Raw genomic sequence first — 19,336 nt, 5'->3', positions numbered from 1 at the left:
TCATGAACATCCCTCTCTAGAACTTGTGCACCTATATACCTGTATGGATGAGGTTCACCGGCCCCCTCTTACCACCCTCTCACATTCCCTCTCTAATACTAGAGAGTTCTGAGGAATGACTGCATTACTTGCACTAGAAAGTAGAAGGAAAAGGGGCTATAAAACCCTACCCACGGTCTAAAGAAGATGATCCTTTCTGCACCTTTGCCTTGGCCTAGAACGGAGGATCCAAGTCAAAGTCAAAGAAACACGATGAATCAATGAAGGAGTCTGTATCCTGCTTTTTCTTCTCCTTCTTCCTCAAAACCACTAACACTTTACAATCCTTGCACAAATGTCCCTTCTTACCACAATGATTTCCGCAAAGATATCTCATGATAAAGCAACATCGAGAAAATATGTAAAAAATAGACAAGTATCAATGACGTCTAAGCCCTCAAAGCATTGGCTACTCCATCAAACTTTGGATAGAGCTTGTAGAGCACAATTCCCACAAGATGAGCCTCTGGAAGAATAGACTACATGTATCGAACCTAATCATGTACTTGTATGACACAATAAAAATGTCATGAATTCTAACAAACCTTTTGTATATCAATTGTTACCAAGATATATTGGCTCAATGATTTCAATTTATTTTGATCCTCGTGTACAAACAAAATAATATAACAACCTTTTGTATATCAATTGTTACCAAGACATATTGGCTCAATGATTCTAAATTAATTTTATGCTCATGTACTTTGCAAGGCAATTTGTATTTAAGCATTCCAAATATGTTTAGATGTTCATATTTCTATTTAAGAGTGACCAATGGACAAAACACCCTATAATTATACTTAAGTCATTATTGACGAGATACTCAAGAGAAATTAAAAGTTTAGTCGAGCAGTCAAATTGACCAGAAAGCTCAAATGACTAAGACTTTTACACTCAAATAGTCAAATTGACTAGAATCCCATATAATGAGTGGTTTTAGAAACTGAAACCAAATGCTCATGATCGAAGAAACAAATCATGAACCGGTGAACGTATAGAATGAAACACTCCAAAAGCTAAATTTGGCGACTCCTAAAATTTAAGAGGTTACTATTTTAAAAATTTGCTCAAATGGAAATTTTGTTCATGTCAAAGGCTCTGGATTTTCGAAAGGAACAATTTTTTCTTCAACAACTATCTCAAATTCTTAACCATTCAAGAGATTTTTAAAATAGAAGGTTTGGAAGCTTCTTTCTCTAGAAAAGTGACATGTGACATCTAGAAGAGGACATGTGTCATTTTGAAGAGGCAAGTGTCTTTATACTTATCATTTTCAACAAACACTTTGTAGCCTCTACTTTTCACTTTTGAGCAAAGCCCCACATCTATATATTGGAGATCTCTCTCTTTAGAATAAGTTCCCATGCTGAAATTTTAGTCACATTCTTTGTATTCTCCTATCTCTCTCTCATCCAAGAAACACTTTCTACTTAGTTTGACCTAATCCAAGTAAACAAGAAAATCAACTTGGTACCCGAGTTTGCAGAAATTAGGGTTTCAAATCCCTAATTTTCAAAATTGTAGTAAATCAACCTTTTATATATGGTTTAGGCACTTGATGCCCTTAGTTTTGTTTCAATAAATTCCTGTAAAGGGGAAGGGACCGGTTCCCCTCTCAATGTGGTGTCGACTCCTCTCTCTCTCTCTCTCTCTCTCTCTCTCTCTCTCTCTCTCTCTCTCTCTCTCATGGTGATAATTAATCGAGTTAGTTAAGTTAAAAGTTTTGTCATTCTCATGTTTTTCTCTGCACTTACAAAATAGTATCCTTCATACTTCATCTGCTGGAGTTGTCCATAAAGAGTAATAGCATACATAGACGAAGGAGCCTCGTGAGTCATACAACATTTGAACTGTTATCCAAATTGCTGGAGAAGCCTTGCAAGAGGTAACTGCTAGAAGGACTTCTTTAGAGATACAACAAAGAAGGGCAAAATATGCACGAGCATCATCATTATCCCATTTGAGCACAACTTCTTTATAATTGTCCTTGTCAATATCAGCCCAAAGAGGAGTAGGACACTCAGGATGCTCACAAGCTCCAAATACAAAGTATTATGACCACTTTTGCACAAAATAGACTTCCATATATAGCACTCCATGTTATGTAATCAGGGCCTGTAATTTGTCATCAGTAGACAACAAGGGTGACACCAAGAGAGGATTGGAAGAGAAAAAAAGTAAAGAGGAGAGAAAGAAAGTACATCCAAAGCACAGCACAGACTGCACGAAACAAAGTTCACAAGCTGTATTTGATCACAAAATCTGCAAAAACCAGGAAGAATCAGCCAAAAGAAGACGGATGGAAGCTGAAAATGCTGGCGCCCAGCCTTCAAGAGCCCAAGAGGCTGAAAACACAGGCTGCAGGTCAAAACATAGACAAAAGAGGCATTAAATGCAGTCACCAGCAGTAATTTAATGCAGAAAATCAGAAAATGCAAGCAGCAATGGCATTAAATGCAGTCAACGCAGCCTGAGAGATGAACACAGCAGCAAAACACAAATTTATGATGACTGAAAGGTCCTTGAAAACTGGTCGCCCAGCTGCAGCAAACAAAGAGGATTAGTTATCAGCATTAAACAACAGCAGGAGTGTAGATCTTGAAATCTGATACCATGTCAGAACTAGAGGCAATAATGGAAGCATAAACAGATGTTGTAATAAACTATTGAACACAAGAATAAAAGAGAAAGACATAGAAAAACGCTCCAAAGAAGAGAACTCAGAAGAATGCTCGGGAAATGGAATCCATATACCAAACACGAGACAGTCATGTGCAGCAGTAAGTCCCAAGCTGCATGGGCACTGGCACCAACTCCCTCTCTGTAACAAAACCTTTAGGTGCTCTACACAAGGATTTGCTCAGGGGTGCTCTACACAAGGAGGTGCATAGATGAATGCTACATGATGAGAAGCACATGCAAGAAGGTGCCACTTGAACAGTGTCCCCACCATGCAAATGGGCCTAGAGGATGGAGAAGGAAGACCTTACACTCCCCAACTAGAAGAGTGAGGCAAGAATCAACCACTAAGGTAGTGGGAACGGACCCGTACTCGATGTCACAAATGGCTCCAATGTTAACCAAGTGTCACAGGCACGCCTGAGACTCGACCTCAAAAGATGACTCTTGTGCTAATCAAGAATTGAAGGCACAACCACCAAGATAGTAGTCCACTTGACATGAAAAAGAAACAAACTAGTAGAGTACTAAATGATGTTAAATGATAAAAACACCTCAATTGAAAGGAAAGAAATATGGGTGCTAAGATAAGGGAAAAGGATGCCCAATCTCGAGAGAGAAGATACTACCTCCGTCTCCATGCTTATGGAGGCAATATTCACCACGGCAAGGCTGAAAAACTAGACTTTCAGCCTAGTTAGGACCAACAAATACCTTCAACGTTAACCCTAAAGTAAAATACAAAACCTAACATGAGAGAATCAAAAACGAAATCTACATTCCAAATGTTTCACGGTGAGATGCTTTCGATATTGTGCTAAATTGAAAATGCAAATGAGTGTAGATGTTGTAGAAGTAAATGAAGAAGTAAGTGACTAAGTATGCGACAGGAAGACTTAAAAAGTAAAAGTACAACAAAGCCTTAAGGACATGGAGTTTAACTAGCCTCACGTTCCTAAGGATGACCTAGGGTTCCTAAGAAACTAGCCTAGAGGGGGATAATGACCGAACCAATCAAAGATGCGATAAGGCATGGACTAAGGGGGAGATCAAAGATACATCGCACAAGCGGCCAGCCACTAATGAACATAGATAATAAAGGGTGGAAAGACAATGCTATCTCCCTAGCGAAGACCCCCTCTCAACCGCCTTGGAGTGGCACTATCACTATTGAAAGGGAATAAGGTTGGTTTGGGAATCAATAGTGGATTCCGCATTGGTGTGGGTCTAATATCCTTGGCCTTGGAGCAACAATTGTTATCTACATGGCTCATTTTCTAGCAAAAGTTACAAAACCTACTCTTTTTAGGCTTTGTGATGATTGGACTTTACCACTCCCTTTTTCCTTGAAGAAAGAAAACTAGGCATTGGCATCAAAACGCAGTCCATGCTTAGAATCAATCCGAGAGGGTGAGATTGTGTCTATGTCTAGACCATTCTTTCCACTCCTTATTTCCTTCAATGGAGGAGGTGGCACAGCAACACTTTAGGAAGATCCGTGCATTAGCAACAAAGCACTAGAGTGCAAAGTGGTACATCTCTAAGTGCCTAATGATGGCCTAAACCTAAATGTGCATCTAAGACAATGTGAGCTAAGAGTTGATAACCTATGGTAGCTAAAGTAGAGTTCTAGATTGAATATAGATGAATCTAAGTATGAAGGGATAGTGGGAGGAAAAGGTGAGAAATGTGAAGGTGAATGTGAAGCATCAAATTCCTACTTAAATGAAACAAAAGACAAAGGATTACATCATGGTAAATCTCTAATCATAGAGTTTTCTTCAAATCCAAAATGGTCCCGATCTGGATCTCCCCAATGATTAATAGTCAATTCGTGCATAAATGAAGGAGCACTAAAGACATAATCAAACTTACACAAAAATGGATTGCATGAACTTGCCAACTAGGCTTGATTGTGAAAAATTTGAACTTTCGATCATGTCTCAAGTGGATAGTCTTTCCTCGACTAAGAGATGATCAATCTTGTCAACAAAGTGCCCCAACTAAGATGCACCTCATGAAGGAATATGAGACAAAAAAGAGTTGGAACTCGATGAATTATCCCTAGAACAAAGGTTAGTAGATGGAGCATTTTTTCCCAAATCAAGACAATGATGCCTCAACAAAGCCTCCATTGAAGGAGTAGCTTGAGAAAGGACCAAAGAATACCGAAATGGCATGGTCTAAGCCATGATGAATATTGTGATTAAAAAAGAAACCAAGCAATTGATGTTAACCTCAATTAACTCTTTCGAAGAGCATTGGCTTTGATACCATATGGAGACACACTAGACTTTCAAAAAAGGAAACAGAGTGTACAACTACGATTGAAACACAATGAGCAAAAACACTAATGCAAAAACACAAAAACACAAAAAGCACAACAATGGCTGAAAATGTATAGAATGCTCAAGGGAAGATTTGTGCAACAGCTGATAGCTCTCATGGGAGGAGGCTGAGGAAGGTGTCAATGTGTGTTATCCATTGGAGATGCATTCAGAGTGCAATAACCACCAATTATAGCAGAGGCTAATGAAGAAAAGTGCTGAAAACACAAAAACGAGCTGCGATAGATGCAAATGCACATCAAGCCAATGTTGAAAAGTGCTCTAGACAACAAACAGTAGCAAGGCAGATTGTAGGGATTAAAATGTAGCCGTCCACCAAGTCCTTATACTCAAGGCAATAGCAAGGAACACTCAAACAAGGGCTGCAACAATCAAATAGCTGGTTAGAGTGATGGTGACAGCAACAACTAGGACCAAATGTATGTGTCGGTAGCCTTCAGATGATCACAATAGCAACTAGAGATGACAAGGAATGAGTGGCCAGCAGAAAGGGAGAAGCTGGCAGCCATCTGATGATGAAGCAAGTGGCTGAGCAATCTCCTATTTATAAATGTGGATCCTCCCAAACTTTGAGTGTTCGCTTATGGGACACAAAAACTTTGGTAATATCTGAGTTTTGGGGCTGTTTTAATGAGCTATTTAAGGTTTGATTTGTAATGCACCTTTTCTAGCTTAAACATTGGTAGCCTGAAAGATGTAGAAGGGACAGAATGACAAGATGCTGGTCAGGAAGGAACCCAATCATGGTCCGTCCTACGATCCTTATGGTCCCAATCCCCATGATCCCCCAAGTTGTACTAGTCTACCATAGATGTCCTTCAAGAAAACCTGCAAAAACCACAAGAGAAGACAACTGCTCTAAATGTTCTCCACCTATTCAGGGCCCATGAGTCTGCCATGCAGTAAAAAAAACTGATGTGCAGCGGTATAGATGGGGAGCATCTAAAAAACCTGATGTGCAGCAGTATAGATGGGGAGGGGCCACACAATGCTGGAACAGTGAGCTGAACTGCAAACACCGGCTGCGTATGGACTGCAGGCAGAAAATGCAGCCTGTGGCAGGTTCAAACTGCCAAGTAAACCTGACACAGAGTTTGCCTGCAAAAAATGCAATGTGCAAGTCTATTATGATGACATCAGCACCTAAAAAAGTGTTGCTCAGCAGATAGTTGATGCTTCTGTTGAGCTAAAATATGCATTACTTGCTACTTAGCTTCTTAAACAGCCCCAAAACACAATTAAAAATGCTCTTTTAGAGTAAAAACCCTAAAACCGGGAGCAATTCGAGAAAGTGGAAACCCTAATTTGGGAGGCTCCAATCCACATCTATAAATAGATAGGCTGCCCGCCATTCAGTTATCATCCTTGTTTGCAGGTTACACCAGCCCACACACCCTCTACTGCTGTTGGCGCCCAGTTTCCAGCCCGCAGCCCCTCCATCTGCAGTCCAGCCATCATCGACTGCAGCCACATTATCCTCAGCCTGTCCATTGCTGTAGGCGATAGCTCTCAGCTACTGGCGACTGCTGCAAACTATCCCAGACTTCCATTCAGCCTGTCGTCCAATATCGCTAGGGTCAGCCAACCTGCGTTTACAACATTGCAGGTCCTGACACTCTCCAACACACCTTCTCCAACTGTCGTCCTGTTTACAGCACCTGTGCACAATTTCCAGCTTCCAATCGGCGGTACACTACTATGTTCACCAGTTTCTAGCCTCCAGACTGCTGCGTTTGGGCGACCAGCCTGCTGCCATTCACTATTCAGCACTCCTACACTCTGACTAGTGGTCACAGACTTGGGATCCGTCTCCAGTGGACGTCACACTCCGACATTGCTCTGCCCTTGAGCACACTATACACTCTTACATTCATTTACAGCATTCATTCACTTAGAGTTGTGTTCTCTCTCTCCCTTCTTCTGTTTGTGTTTGAGTTTCTGTGTTTGAGTTTTGAGTTTTGTGTTTAGGGTTTGAGTTTTGCCCTTTGTGTCTGTGTCTATCTTTGTGTTTTTGTTGTGGCCGTACACTCTGTGTGTCCTCGGTGCAAACCCTAGCGGTTTTCTTCACATGGTATCAGAGTCGATGCTCTTGTAAAGAGTATCCTATGGATATTGTGGGGAGCTAGTCTTTGTGTGAAGCATACAATACGACTCGTAACCAAATCACAATGTCCCAGACACCTTCTTCTCCAGTTCCTATGATGTCTTATCACGCTTCTCCATCATTGGAGGCCTTGAGACAACATTATGGACTCCGTGAGGAGGACGACACTCCACTTTCACCTTCACCTTCTTCTACTCCTATTCTAGATTTCACTAACATGACAGAGGAAGACTTTGAGGAGTACTATCGCAACAAGTACGGTGATGTTTACACCCCCTCCTCCAGTTTTGCTACCACATTCGGACCAGTTGGTGAGGCTGGCCACCTCTCCGATCATGGAGGACATACGGCATTCAAAATATCTAGTGATCCATCTTCATCATCTCAGCCAGGTCCAATGTCAAGTTTGTACAATTCTTTTGTGTTGCATGAATCAAAACCCTCGTCTGTTTCTTCTTTTGAGGTACAAGATTCAGATGGCTTTGCGTACGTGAACTTCAATAGAGGGGGCTCACGAAGCAGACGAAATTCACGTACATCTACAACTTTTGTTTCATTTGAGCATATCACACACACTTCTTACTTTCCTCCCATCCCACCCTCTTCTATATCACACCTTGATCACCTCTCATCATCTTTCCAAAACCTTGGATTACACTCCACATTTGCATCACATACCCTAGGGGTTGGATCTTCCATCTCCACTCCTAGCACCTTTTCCTTTTCCACCCCATTCTCTACCTCTTTACACCATGGTACTTTGTTAGGGGGAATGCCACCCTTTAACACAATGCCTCTTACCTTTTAGCAAAGGAGCACACCCATAACTCTTGGGTCAACTATGATGGGCATCCCCCTCACTATCCCCAGCTTCATATCTCACATGACCACTCCAACGCAAGGATTTCCATCCTCAGATTATGGTGTGTCTTCACACTCTCCTTGGGTTACACCTACGCAGGGATTCCCATTTTCTACTCCGCGTGTTCCCATCCCACCTCCTTGGGTTCCTCATGTGACTACCATGCCCATGCCTAGTCAATCCATCCCTACCTATGGATCCACCTTGCACACTACTCGCATGCCTGGTGTGCATTCTAGGGCCCATTCCCAAGTGTACTCCACTCCCCCATCCTACCCCCACTACACTTTTTCACACTATCCATCTCCGAGCACTACCACTCCTGTTGCAACGGCCAAGGATGCCTTCACGGATAAGACACATTTTAACGCGTCAAATTTCACCACTTGGTCTAATTTCATGCAACAAGTGCTTGAGTCTCAAGGTCTTTGGGACCTCATCATAGGTCTAGAGCCTATGCCGAACCCTCGACTAGCTCACCTTGACTATATTCGTCAATGGAGAGCCCGCAATGCCACAGCCAATGTTGAGTTGATGCAGGGATTGCTTCCTGAGTTTCACTCTCAATTGCAACACTTCCGCTCGCATCAAAGCGTTGGAGTCACCTTCTCGACCCCTATGCGGCTTGTGATCATACTCCGCGCATCAATCTCGAGTTTGAGCTTCAAGAGTTCTCTATTAAGGAAGGGATGATCTAAAAGTCAAGCTGGCTGAATATAGGCGGTTGCTTGCCGAGTTCGCTACTACTGGCTCTCCAAAGTCAGATGACGATCAGGTTACATTCTTCTTGAATAAGTTGCCCAAAAAATACTTCAATTTCATTCAACATATCATCTCCCAACCTCGATTGCCAACCTTCTACGAGTTTGCATGCCAGTTCTTGCGTTACGCAAGGTTGCATGATCAAGTCCACAAGAAATCCTCGTCACAACCTTATTCAGAGCAGAGGGGGTTGGTTGCCTCTTCTTTGAGAGAGAAAACCACTAGTGGCAAGAACTTGCAAGATGCGAAGGCAAGCCAATCAAAGGGTGACTCCTCTTCCTCAGATGAAACCAAAGAATCTAGACCTATTTGGCAGCAACTCCCTAAGAAAAACAGGTTTTGCACACTGCTGCCAGAGAGCAGGCCATGTGGACGAGGAGTGTCACTCCAAGGCCCAAGGTCTTCCACCTAAAAAGCCTCCACAGACCGCTGCAACTGCACAGTCCAGTGGGAATACACCTTCCGCTCCTGCTTCATCTACTCCTTCAGCACCTGCCATTGCTGCTGGACATGTGGCTCGAGTACAACCTCAGCAGCCCATCTCTTTCACTATCCTTAAGGGAGTGGCTGATTGGCTGCATGTTCTGATGCCGTTGCACTTCATACATCTATCTCACCTTCCTTCCCACCTTGTCAGGCGTTCCCTTGGCAGAGCCATGCTACTAGACGTACGCAATGGTGGCCACCTTATTAGACTAGCACATCTCTAGGCCTTTTCAGATACCCTAGGTCAGTCTAGCATTCATTTTTCGCACTCTTAGAGTCGGACCCATAGGATTCATTATTCTTAGCTTTTCCATTCTTTTATCTTCCACTACATTTACTCACATACATACACATTCATTGCATTTGTTTTGAGTTAGATTTTCTTTTTGTTCTATTTTACTTTGGAGCATCTCACCCCTAACCTCTGTGTTTGCAGATTCTCATCTCTTTTGCAGGGTTTTGTCTTTCAGTATAGGGCTAACTTGCAGATTGCTTTGGTCCTACCTGGGCTAGAGTCATGGGGATGCACACCATTCCTTTCATGGTTTCATCATCCTAGGAGTGCTTGCTTTTCTTCCAGCATGGCGGTTTCCCCTCCCGAGGCGGATCATGCAACATCTCTCTCGATGCTATCATAGTGGTGACTTCTACCTTGCTCTTCTAGCGGGGTGCTTCATCCACTTCCTCTTCTTTCATTCCTTATGGTTCTCAGCACCATAGAAGACCAACATCACGCTCCTCTTCCTTCTTCAACATCTACATCCAGGTTGAGAGGGGGTTCCTACCCTTCTTAGTATTCTACAGGCTTCAGTACTTCGTCTTCGACATCAACTTCTTCCTCCTGTTGTACCTTACCCTTTGCATTGCATGATTTCATCATCTTCGTACTAGGACGCTTGGGCAAGTGAACAATTTTCCCATGAGGAACACTATTCAAGTGACACATGTAGTATACTTTGCATCTCATTGTGCAGAGCACCACTTGAGCGGATCCTAAGCTGTTTCCACCGGCGGTGGTTGTTACCACACCACCATCCTCCATCACATGGATACCTCATCACCTATTTTTCCTCGTCATCGACACCTTGATTGGATGGGTTAGCTTGTTCTCTTTTGTGATGTGTTGGGCATACCCTCCCTACTCCCGTCTTCTGGGTCAATATTACTCAATCGGCCGTATCCCATAAAATTTAACTACCTTATTTTTTTAAAAAAATGTTCAATGTTGTTCCATCTGCATTAGTAGGACTTGGTAGGCCACTGGGCAGTCGACGTGCACCCTTTGTCCGATGCCCTATCCACTCTAGGATGACTACTTGGATTCCCGTGGTAAGATAACCATCACCTCTGTAGTCTTGGTAGGCCACTGGGTAGCCGACGTGCACACTTTGTCCGATGCCCTGGCTGCTTTGGGTTGGGATGCCTTGGAATCAATTAACATCACAGTGGTTGGCCTAACTTTCGGCTCAATTTTGGGCCTAAGAGGGGGTGTTGAGCTAAAATATACATTACTTGCTAATTAGCTTCTTAAACAGCCCCAAAACACACTTAAAAATGCTCTTTTAGAGTAAAAACCCTAAAACAGGAAGCGGTTCGAGAGACTTCGGTGGAAACCCTAATTTGGCAAGCTCCAATCCACATCTATAAATAGACAGGCTGCCTCCCATTCAATTTATCATCCTTGTTTGCAGGTTACACCATCCCACACACCCTCTGCTGTTGTTGGTGCCCAATTTCCAGCCCACAGCCCGCCTCCATCCGCTGTTCAGCCATCATCGACTGCAGCCACATCATCCTCAGCTTGTCCATTTCTGTAGGCAACAGCTCTCAGCTGCTAGCGACTGCTCCAAACTATCCCAGATTGCTGTTCAGCTTGTCATCCATTATTGCCAAGGTCAGCCAGCCTTCGTTTACAGCATTGAAAGTCCTGACACACTCCAACACACCTCCAGCTATCACCCTTTTGTTTACATCACCTGTGCACAGTTTCCAGCTTCCAATCGGCGGTACACTGCTGCATTTACCATTTTCCAGCCTCCAGACTGCTGTGTTTTGGTGACCAGCCTGTTGCCATTCACTATTCAGCACTCCTATGTCAAAAGATGACGTACAAGCGAGACAGTAGGGTTGGTGGGGAGGAACACTGAGTGAACTCGACAAACATGGAGAAGAGAATAGAAGAGAGAATAAACTCTGATGAATGGAATGATGAAGTTCCGAATCATGGAGTGAATGTGATACAAGGAAACAAGGGTGCCGTAGCACAAGGAAGATGATGAAGACAGCCACGAACCACGAACCGCAATGTCCTCCTGAAGGGGTGTGAGGGTAGTGGAGAGGCTAGAGAGAAGAGGTGATGGACTGAATGAATCAGCCGTGAGGAATGAATGAGAGTGTGGCCTATATATAGGCATAGTCAGTCTAGGATGGCGCCCCTTTTTGGGGCTGCAAACCCTAAACGCAAAACGCTAAAACACAAACTGCGGGTGAAGGGTGAAGGGTTTTTCAACATCCTATACTCCGATTGGTGGTCACAAACTTGGGATCCGTCTCCAGTGGACGTCACACTCCGACATTGCTCTGCCCTTGAGCACACTATACACTCTTACATTCATTTGCAGCATTCATTCACTTCGGAGTTGTGTTCTCTCTCTCCCTTCTTCTATTTGTGTTTGAGTTTCTGTGCTTGAGTTTTGAGTTTTGCATTTAGGGTTTGAGTTTTGCCCTCTGTGTTCGTGTCTGTCTCTTTGTGTTTCTATCATGGTCGTACATTGTGTGTCCTTAGTGCAAACCCTAGCAGTTTTCTTCACAGCTTCCCAACAGGTACGTATTGTTGGCTGGCTGCTACAGCAGCCCGTCAATCCAAAACGCATCACAAGGGAGGGTAGCCTATACAAAACACGGGCTAGATAAGAGCTGTCCCTGCAAAATACAGCAGTAATATGGGTGAAAACAGGCCACCCTATTCAGAACAAGCTGAAACACAAATTCTTCAACACCAAAAGATGTCACCCAACTGGTTGCAACATGATAGCAGCTCCACTTCGTCATCCCCGCTCCCACCAAGGTCAATGATACCATGTGAGAGTGCACAATGGAGGAAACTAAACATGGAGTGAATAGAGAAGGAGACTGAACGTAACACAAGAGTCAAGAGCAAACTGACTGGTGGCTGAAGAATACAAGGCTGCAAGAGTCAGCCCCAACACGCAACACTGAGCGTCAATGTGGGTGCTAGATGAAAGCAAGGGGATAAGAGAAGAATGAGGAGGGCTGGCTGAATGATGGATCAATCAGTGAATAGAGTGAGGGGGACAAGGTGCCTATAAATAGGCAAACTGAGGCCACAGCTGGTATACAATTGACCACACCCAAAATGTGGGTGCCTAGATCAGCCCAATCAACTGACCAAAATGGTCACAATGTTAGAAATGAATGCACTAATGTACTCTCCATCTAAAGTGTCTCAAAGACAAAATGGCAAATGATCACAATGAGCTCCTAATGTCCTTGTCTTAACTTGGACCAAGGCTCACAAGCAGGAGATGACTGTAAATGACACACGTCTACTAAAGCACTCCTCCCATGCTGCCAGCTGTCTTCATTTGCTAGTCTCTATCATCCAAGGCATCAATGATGTAAAATTCTCCCACTTATTCAATGATCAACCCAATACAAGGGCTAGAAGAGGGAACTCTAAATTTGTCTTCTTTCTGACTGACTATTTAAAGCAAAATACTCACATGCTCATTTGTGTGATATGAGGGGGATGAACACTTAACTAAGCAAGGTCAAGCTATGACAAGAAGAATAAGGTATGGACTTTTTCTTTCTCCTTGATTATCATTGAATAGAATGCCAAGATATGAAACAAAAGAAACAGAGAGGCAAATTAAAGGAGGACAAGAAATCTCATAGTGCTAACCAAAGAGCATGTCACTAACTGGGTAGAGAATGAACTGGAGCAAAATCAAGCAAAACATCGTCTCTAAAAAGGTTTGAGAGCTCAGAGATAGCAAAGGGATGCTATTCACATGTCAGTTGTCAAATATGTCAAAAGAAGTTACAATAATACATATTCTCGTAACTCAAACAATGATAGCAAGGGATAGCAAGGGGATGCAATTCACATGTCAGTTGTCAAATAAATCGGATGTCAAGAATATCAAGATTTTGAAAGGAAAGGCTTGTGAGATAGTTTTAAGAAGTTTTAAGAAAACACATCATGCATACTCAAGGTAATTTGATCTGCTGTCCTGCTGCAGTAGAGACTGCATGCAATATCATTCAGTCAGTCAACAAAGCATGCACAACACCTTCTGCTGGTTAAAAGATTGTGTGCCACTTCACCTAAAGATACCATAATATGCACAATGCCTTCCAGAAGTTCATAATACATAACAGTTAAAGGAAGCTTAAATGAGAAGATTGTACCAGGAAATATTGAGTCGGGTCCAGTCTTGCTACATCGCGGCCCTCCAAAGCTCCTCAAACACTGAAGGAATGCTGATTCCTGCAAACAGAAGCAGTTTGATTTGATTGGCACAAAAAAGAGACAAGAATTGTGTGGAAAAGGAGGGAATTTTCACCTATTGGAAAGGCTGTCAAATCAAATATGCAAGAGATGTACAGAAAATTTTCAAATAGGGATGACAATTCCCACCAACAACGCGTAATATGTGGATTTTGCTGCTGCAGCTGGCCCAATCAATTATGTGGTCACTGGATAAGGGGAGACCGGGGGGTGCAGGGGGTGTGTAGAATATATGTATATCCAAAACTGTTTTTCTCTTGTTTTGATAGTATATACAACTGTATTTCATGCTTCCCTTACTTCGGGTACTAAGCACCTGGGTACCCACTATTTAGGGGAATTTCCTGGGGCCATTTAGCATCCTTGCTTTAGTTAACCCTGCTAAGACCTTTGCAATAACTGCGGATTGGAGTATTGGGGTTCTAGAATCACCACAAACCCCACAAAGCCCACTGCCTGACCTAACAGCTAGTACACACACAACTTCTCCCTTCAGATGTATTTTGCCATGTTGCAAAACAATGTCCTTATCATTTCTGTCAAAAGTCTATTTTAGAGTGCACCCAAAGCCCCCCTGATATTTCTCCACTCACATATCAGTTAGTTGGTTGATGTATGTATCTAAAAACTTTTAAGAACCACTGGCAAACTCAAAACATGTCAGATGAGCTTTCCTTGCAATCTTCAAGAGCATCTTCCATGGTCCCAGACGAAAAATAATCTGATACCAGGTGCACTTGTGGAATACAGCCTGCTTCTCTGGTGGCAAGACTCAAATCGTGCACCCATGCACAGATTTTATCTTTTTCAGGATGAGTTTTGCCACCTATGATGAATTCATGCATTTGGGTGTTGACCTCAATCCATGCCTTTCCTGGCTTCTTCCATGCACCGGTGTAACTCTTAAGACCTTGCACTCTATCAAGCTCCTCTGGTACATTGGCTTCTTTGTACATGTTTGACATAAGGACATACCCAGAAGCATCACTAGGATCCAGAAAGAGACCCTGGTCAAAGCATTGCTCCCCCAGCTCCATGTTACCATAAGTCTTGCAATTGGTAAGCAAAGAGGTCCAAACAAGTAAATTTGGTGGTAACGGCATTGTGAGCAGAAGATCTTCAGCCTCCATCAGACGCCCAGCCCGGCCAAACAAATCAACCATGCAATTATAGTGTTCTGGACCTGGCATAATATCATGATCTTCCCTCATCAATCTGAAAAAATAGAGACCATCGCTCAAGAGAGCAGCATGGCTGCAACCAGTGAGGATGTTTGTAAAGATTGCATCATTGGGAAGCACACGCTGCTTCTTCATTGCTTTAAGGCTCTGGGAAACCAACAAGGAGTTACCATGCTGTGCATAACCTGCTATCATAGCCCCCCATGAGACTACATTGCGATCTGGTACTTGTGTGAGCAGTTTTTGAGCCTCATCTAGGCTTCCACATTTTGCATACATGTCAACAAGCATGCTGCCAAGAGCCAAATCCACTTCAAGCTCACTTTTCAAAATCAGATGATGTACCAGCCTCCCCTGGTCTATGACTCCGAGAGCACCACATCCTTTCAAGATGCCAAAAAAAGTTACCTTCGTTGGTGTTACTTCATTCTTCTGCATCCTCTCAAAAAGTTCAAGTGCAGAAATATGGTAACCATGCTCAATGTATCCTGTAATCATAGCATCCCATGACACTACATTCCGACTTGGCCAATGATCAAAGACTTTGCGGGCCTCTTCTAGGCTACCACAGTTGGCATACATGTCAAGCAGGCTACTCCCGATAGCCACATCTGGCTCAACTACACTTAAAATAATTTGCTTATGTACAAGCCTACCTTGCTTGATGGCTTGAATGCTACCACAAGCTTTCAATAAGCTTATAAAAATGACTTTGTCAGGATCAATGTGATCCTGAAGCATCTTGCTGAACAGCTCTAGAGCGAAAAAACTATGGCCATGCTGAACATAACCTCCAATAATGGTTGCCCATGTTATCACATCTCGATCTTGTAGGTTATTAAAAACTTTGTATGCCTCATCTAAACTCCCACATTTTGCAAACATATCAATGAGAGCATTCCCAATAGCCATGTCCTTCTCAACACCACTATTGACAATTAGATTGTGTACAAACCTGCCCTCCACTAATGCTCTTACATTGCCACATGCTTTCACTATACATGACAAAACAAAATGGTCTGCCTTTATCTCTGCCCTCTGCATGTCGCCAAAGAGTTCAAGGGCAACATCACCTTCTCCATGCTGTACATATCCCGAAATGACTGCACCCCATGACACCACATCTGCACCAGGCAGCCTTTTTAGCACCACACGAGCCTCCTCCAGATTCCCGCACTTACCGTACATGTCAATAAGACTGCTTGCAACCAGCATGTCAGCATCAAGCTCACTTCTGATGATATGATCGTGTAAAAGCCTGCCCAGCTCTCCTGCTGCCAAAATGCTGCATGCTTTTAAGACACACAAATAGGTCACTATGTTCGGTTTGACATTCTGCTGCTGCATTTTCTCAAAAAGCTGAAGGGCAAGGATGCCATCTCCATGTTGTGCATAACCAGCGATCATGGCACTCCAAGGAATCACATCTGGAGAAGGCAAACAATCAAAAATATTTTGAGCTTCAGCAAGACCCCCACATTTAGCATACATATCAACTAGAGAGCTACCAAGCACCGCATCTGCTTTTGCAAAGCCACTTGAAACAATCTGAACATGTACGAGCCTGCCCAAGATGATCTCTTCCATGCCACCACAAGCTTTCAAGGCACCTAAAAAAGTGACCTTGCATGGTCTAATTTTCTCCTCTTGCATTTTCTCATAAAATTCAAGTGCCAACATATCTTCTCCATGCTGCACATAGCCTGTGATCATTGCACTCCATGACACTTCGTTTCGAGATTGCAGTTTCTCAAATACACGAAATGCATCATGCAAGCTTGCACATTTTGCATACATATCAACAAGGGTGCTTCCAACATGCACATCTGGTTCAAGTTCACTTTCCATTATTTGGCTGTGCAATATCCTGCCTTGGCTGATCCCTCCTATGCTTTTACATGCTTTCAATGCAGCCAACACACTTACTCTGTTTAGCTTCAGCCCCTCCGACCACATCTTATTAAGCATTTGAAGAGCAGAGACACCCTGTCCTTGCTGTGCGTATCCTGCAATCATCGTACCCCAGGAAATTGAGTCAGGATTCACGAGCTTTTGGAAAACATTACATGCATCTACCATGCTTTCACATTTTGTATACATATCAATCAGGCAATTTGCAAGAACAAGTTCTACTTCAAGTTCATACATTACAATTTGTTCATGAATCAGCCTGCCCTGCTTCACATCCTGCAGTCCACTACATGCTTTCAGGATCTGTGAAAATATGTATTTGTCTGACTTCTGTCCTTCCTCGTGCATATTGCAGTATAGCTCAAATGCTGTTCCAGCTTTCCCATGTTTTACATGAGCTGAGATAATGGCATTCCATGTGAAGGAACTTCGTTTGGGAATCTCCGCAAAAATTTGGTTCGCTTCATCCAAGCTACCACATGAACCAAACAAGCCAATAAGATGGTGTCCAAGAGAAGATAGGAATCCACTGGTTGATATCAAATTGTGTACTTGTCTGACAGCTACGATATCTTGTTTGGCACTACATGCCTGTAAAACACTAAAAATAATGTCCCTGGACAAAGGGGTCCCTTTCTTGGCCATAAGCTCCATGGTCTGAAGGGCCCCATTCAGCTGGTTGTTTTTACAAAGTCTCCTCAATTCAACTTCCTTGGATCGATTGGTCAAAAGCGACATCCTGCAAGGGTAAGAACAGGCTACTCACCAACGTCCACAGCTAGTGGTAGTCAACATATGGAATAAGGGCAGCATGTGCAGAGGTGTTTTAACTTTCTTCTCCCAAAAAGGGGTCGATGAATGCCATGGAGCTGGACCAATCTTTGCGAGCAGTTTTCTTAGTCTGTTTAGTAAGGCATGACTGGCATGTGCCAATCCTTCATGAAGTGCAGAGTTGAAAATTGCTGTGTAGAGCACAAATAAGTCACCTTTATGCAAGGTGAATTTCATCTTCGTGTGTGCACCCCTTTGTGTCTGTTGATTGTTCAAGCTCGGATTCTTTGCTGCGCAAGTTTGCCTTGGTCTCAGCATCAGACATGCAAATCTGGCTCCAGTATTTCCTGCTACCAATCTCGCTGCATTGACAGTTGTCTCACTGTACCCTCGTGTGTTTCATTTCTGTGTTGAAAGCATATCGTGCATCATTGCTGTCATGCATTGACTCACATTATTGAGAAAACCTATGCATGGCTTAAATCCTCCATCTCATCAGACGGGTTTAGTGGCACAAAGCGATTAGCTGGTATGTTTGTCGAATCAAATTACTAAGAAGATGAGGCAACTGACAAGAATGAATTGATTAATCCCTGGCTCATACATGCCAGACAAAATATCCCCGAATCGTCATCCATTTGCATACTCATTTTGATATTTACGGACATTTGAATCTTTAGATCCAACTGTGCAAAAGAATGTACCGAAACAGTTGCTTTCTCCTGTTGTTAATGCACCTGCTTGCATGGTTTCCTGCCTTCATTTGCAAGCCCTTCCTGCAGAGTCGACCACAAATCCCTGGCAATAAGCATGCAGTTTCTGCTTTGCTCTGTCGTACGTACGACTGCAGTACCTCGACTTGAACATCATCGGATTGCATCAGTCAATGTGACGGTAACGGAAACTCGAGGCTGCAGATTTAATTCTGTCAATGACTGTCCTGTAACAGTTGTATCCCGCCGCGTGATTGCACCTGCTCCCATGGCTTACTGTCTCTACATGTCAGTTCCCGCTTACGGGCATGCTCTCTGCTGTGACCTGAGTCTGTATCGAGCGTCCCCCTCTGCACGGAGATTCACTGGCAACTCCAGCAGCTCAGCCAAAGTAAGCAACAGCGGATCCATGGCTTTAACTGTGGCCAATGCCGTTGATGTACACCAACGCAATTAATGCAAATAATCATTATGGCAAATAGAATTTGTACCATTTCGGGCTCCTGCCATTAAAGGCGGGGACATACCACAGCCAAACTTTTAGGCTGGTTATACACCGAACCCCCACCCAAAATATGAGCACAGACACAGGTTCAAAGCTTTTACAAACCAAAATGACACATTTTGTAAAAATTTGAAAATATATATGTTTATGTAAATAATTTGATTGGTTGCAAGTGCAAAAAGGGTATCTTTATCCATCGCGTTACAAACTAGACAGGCGAGACTCCCCATTATCCAAATGTGGGTGGGGAAGTTCACCTGTTTAGCAAGGAAACAACAGGTCATGCCCTCTCTAAGGTGTAAATGACTGTGGATGCCCAACCCCCTAAAGAAGTACTTTGACTGGTTAATACTTGCAAAGTGGGCATCCTCCATTCGGTGTGTAACCAACCTTATTAAAATATTATGCAAGTAATATGCCAATGGGATCGTGGGTAGTGGA

The 19,336-nt window shown here is 43.2% G+C and overlaps 1 protein-coding gene across 6 annotated transcripts; it reads right to left on the bottom strand.

Annotated features, from left to right (window-relative positions):
- Nucleotides 1-2,283: 2,283 nt before the first annotated feature.
- Nucleotides 2,284-18,946, bottom strand: LOC148040671 (pentatricopeptide repeat-containing protein At2g33680-like). 6 transcript variants are annotated; one of them, XR_015687578.1, is made up of 4 exons: nt 17,673-18,946; nt 13,870-17,378; nt 13,715-13,793; nt 2,284-2,301 (listed from the first exon to the last, which is right to left on the bottom strand). XR_015687578.1 is itself a non-coding variant. In XM_087660931.1 (2 exons), exons 1-2 carry the CDS (start codon nt 17,993-17,995, stop codon nt 14,465-14,467), a joined length of 3,237 nt encoding a protein of 1,078 aa, XP_087517057.1. In that variant the 5' UTR covers nt 17,996-18,946; the 3' UTR covers nt 13,803-14,464. The 6 variants fall into 6 exon arrangements, 1 of the variants encoding a protein (XP_087517057.1); XR_015687570.1 differs by lacking the exon at nt 2,284-2,301 and adding an exon at nt 2,366-2,397; XR_015687567.1 differs by lacking the exon at nt 2,284-2,301 and adding an exon at nt 2,531-2,580.
- Between the last annotated feature and the right edge of the window lie 390 nt (nt 18,947-19,336).

This window comes from Lygodium microphyllum, chromosome 2, assembly GCF_053477565.2.
Source record: "Lygodium microphyllum isolate KBCC chromosome 2, Lygodium_microphyllum_v1.1.10, whole genome shotgun sequence".
Lineage (NCBI taxonomy): Eukaryota > Viridiplantae > Streptophyta > Polypodiopsida > Schizaeales > Lygodiaceae > Lygodium > Lygodium microphyllum.
This window is presented reverse-complemented; position numbering and strand designations above follow the sequence as displayed.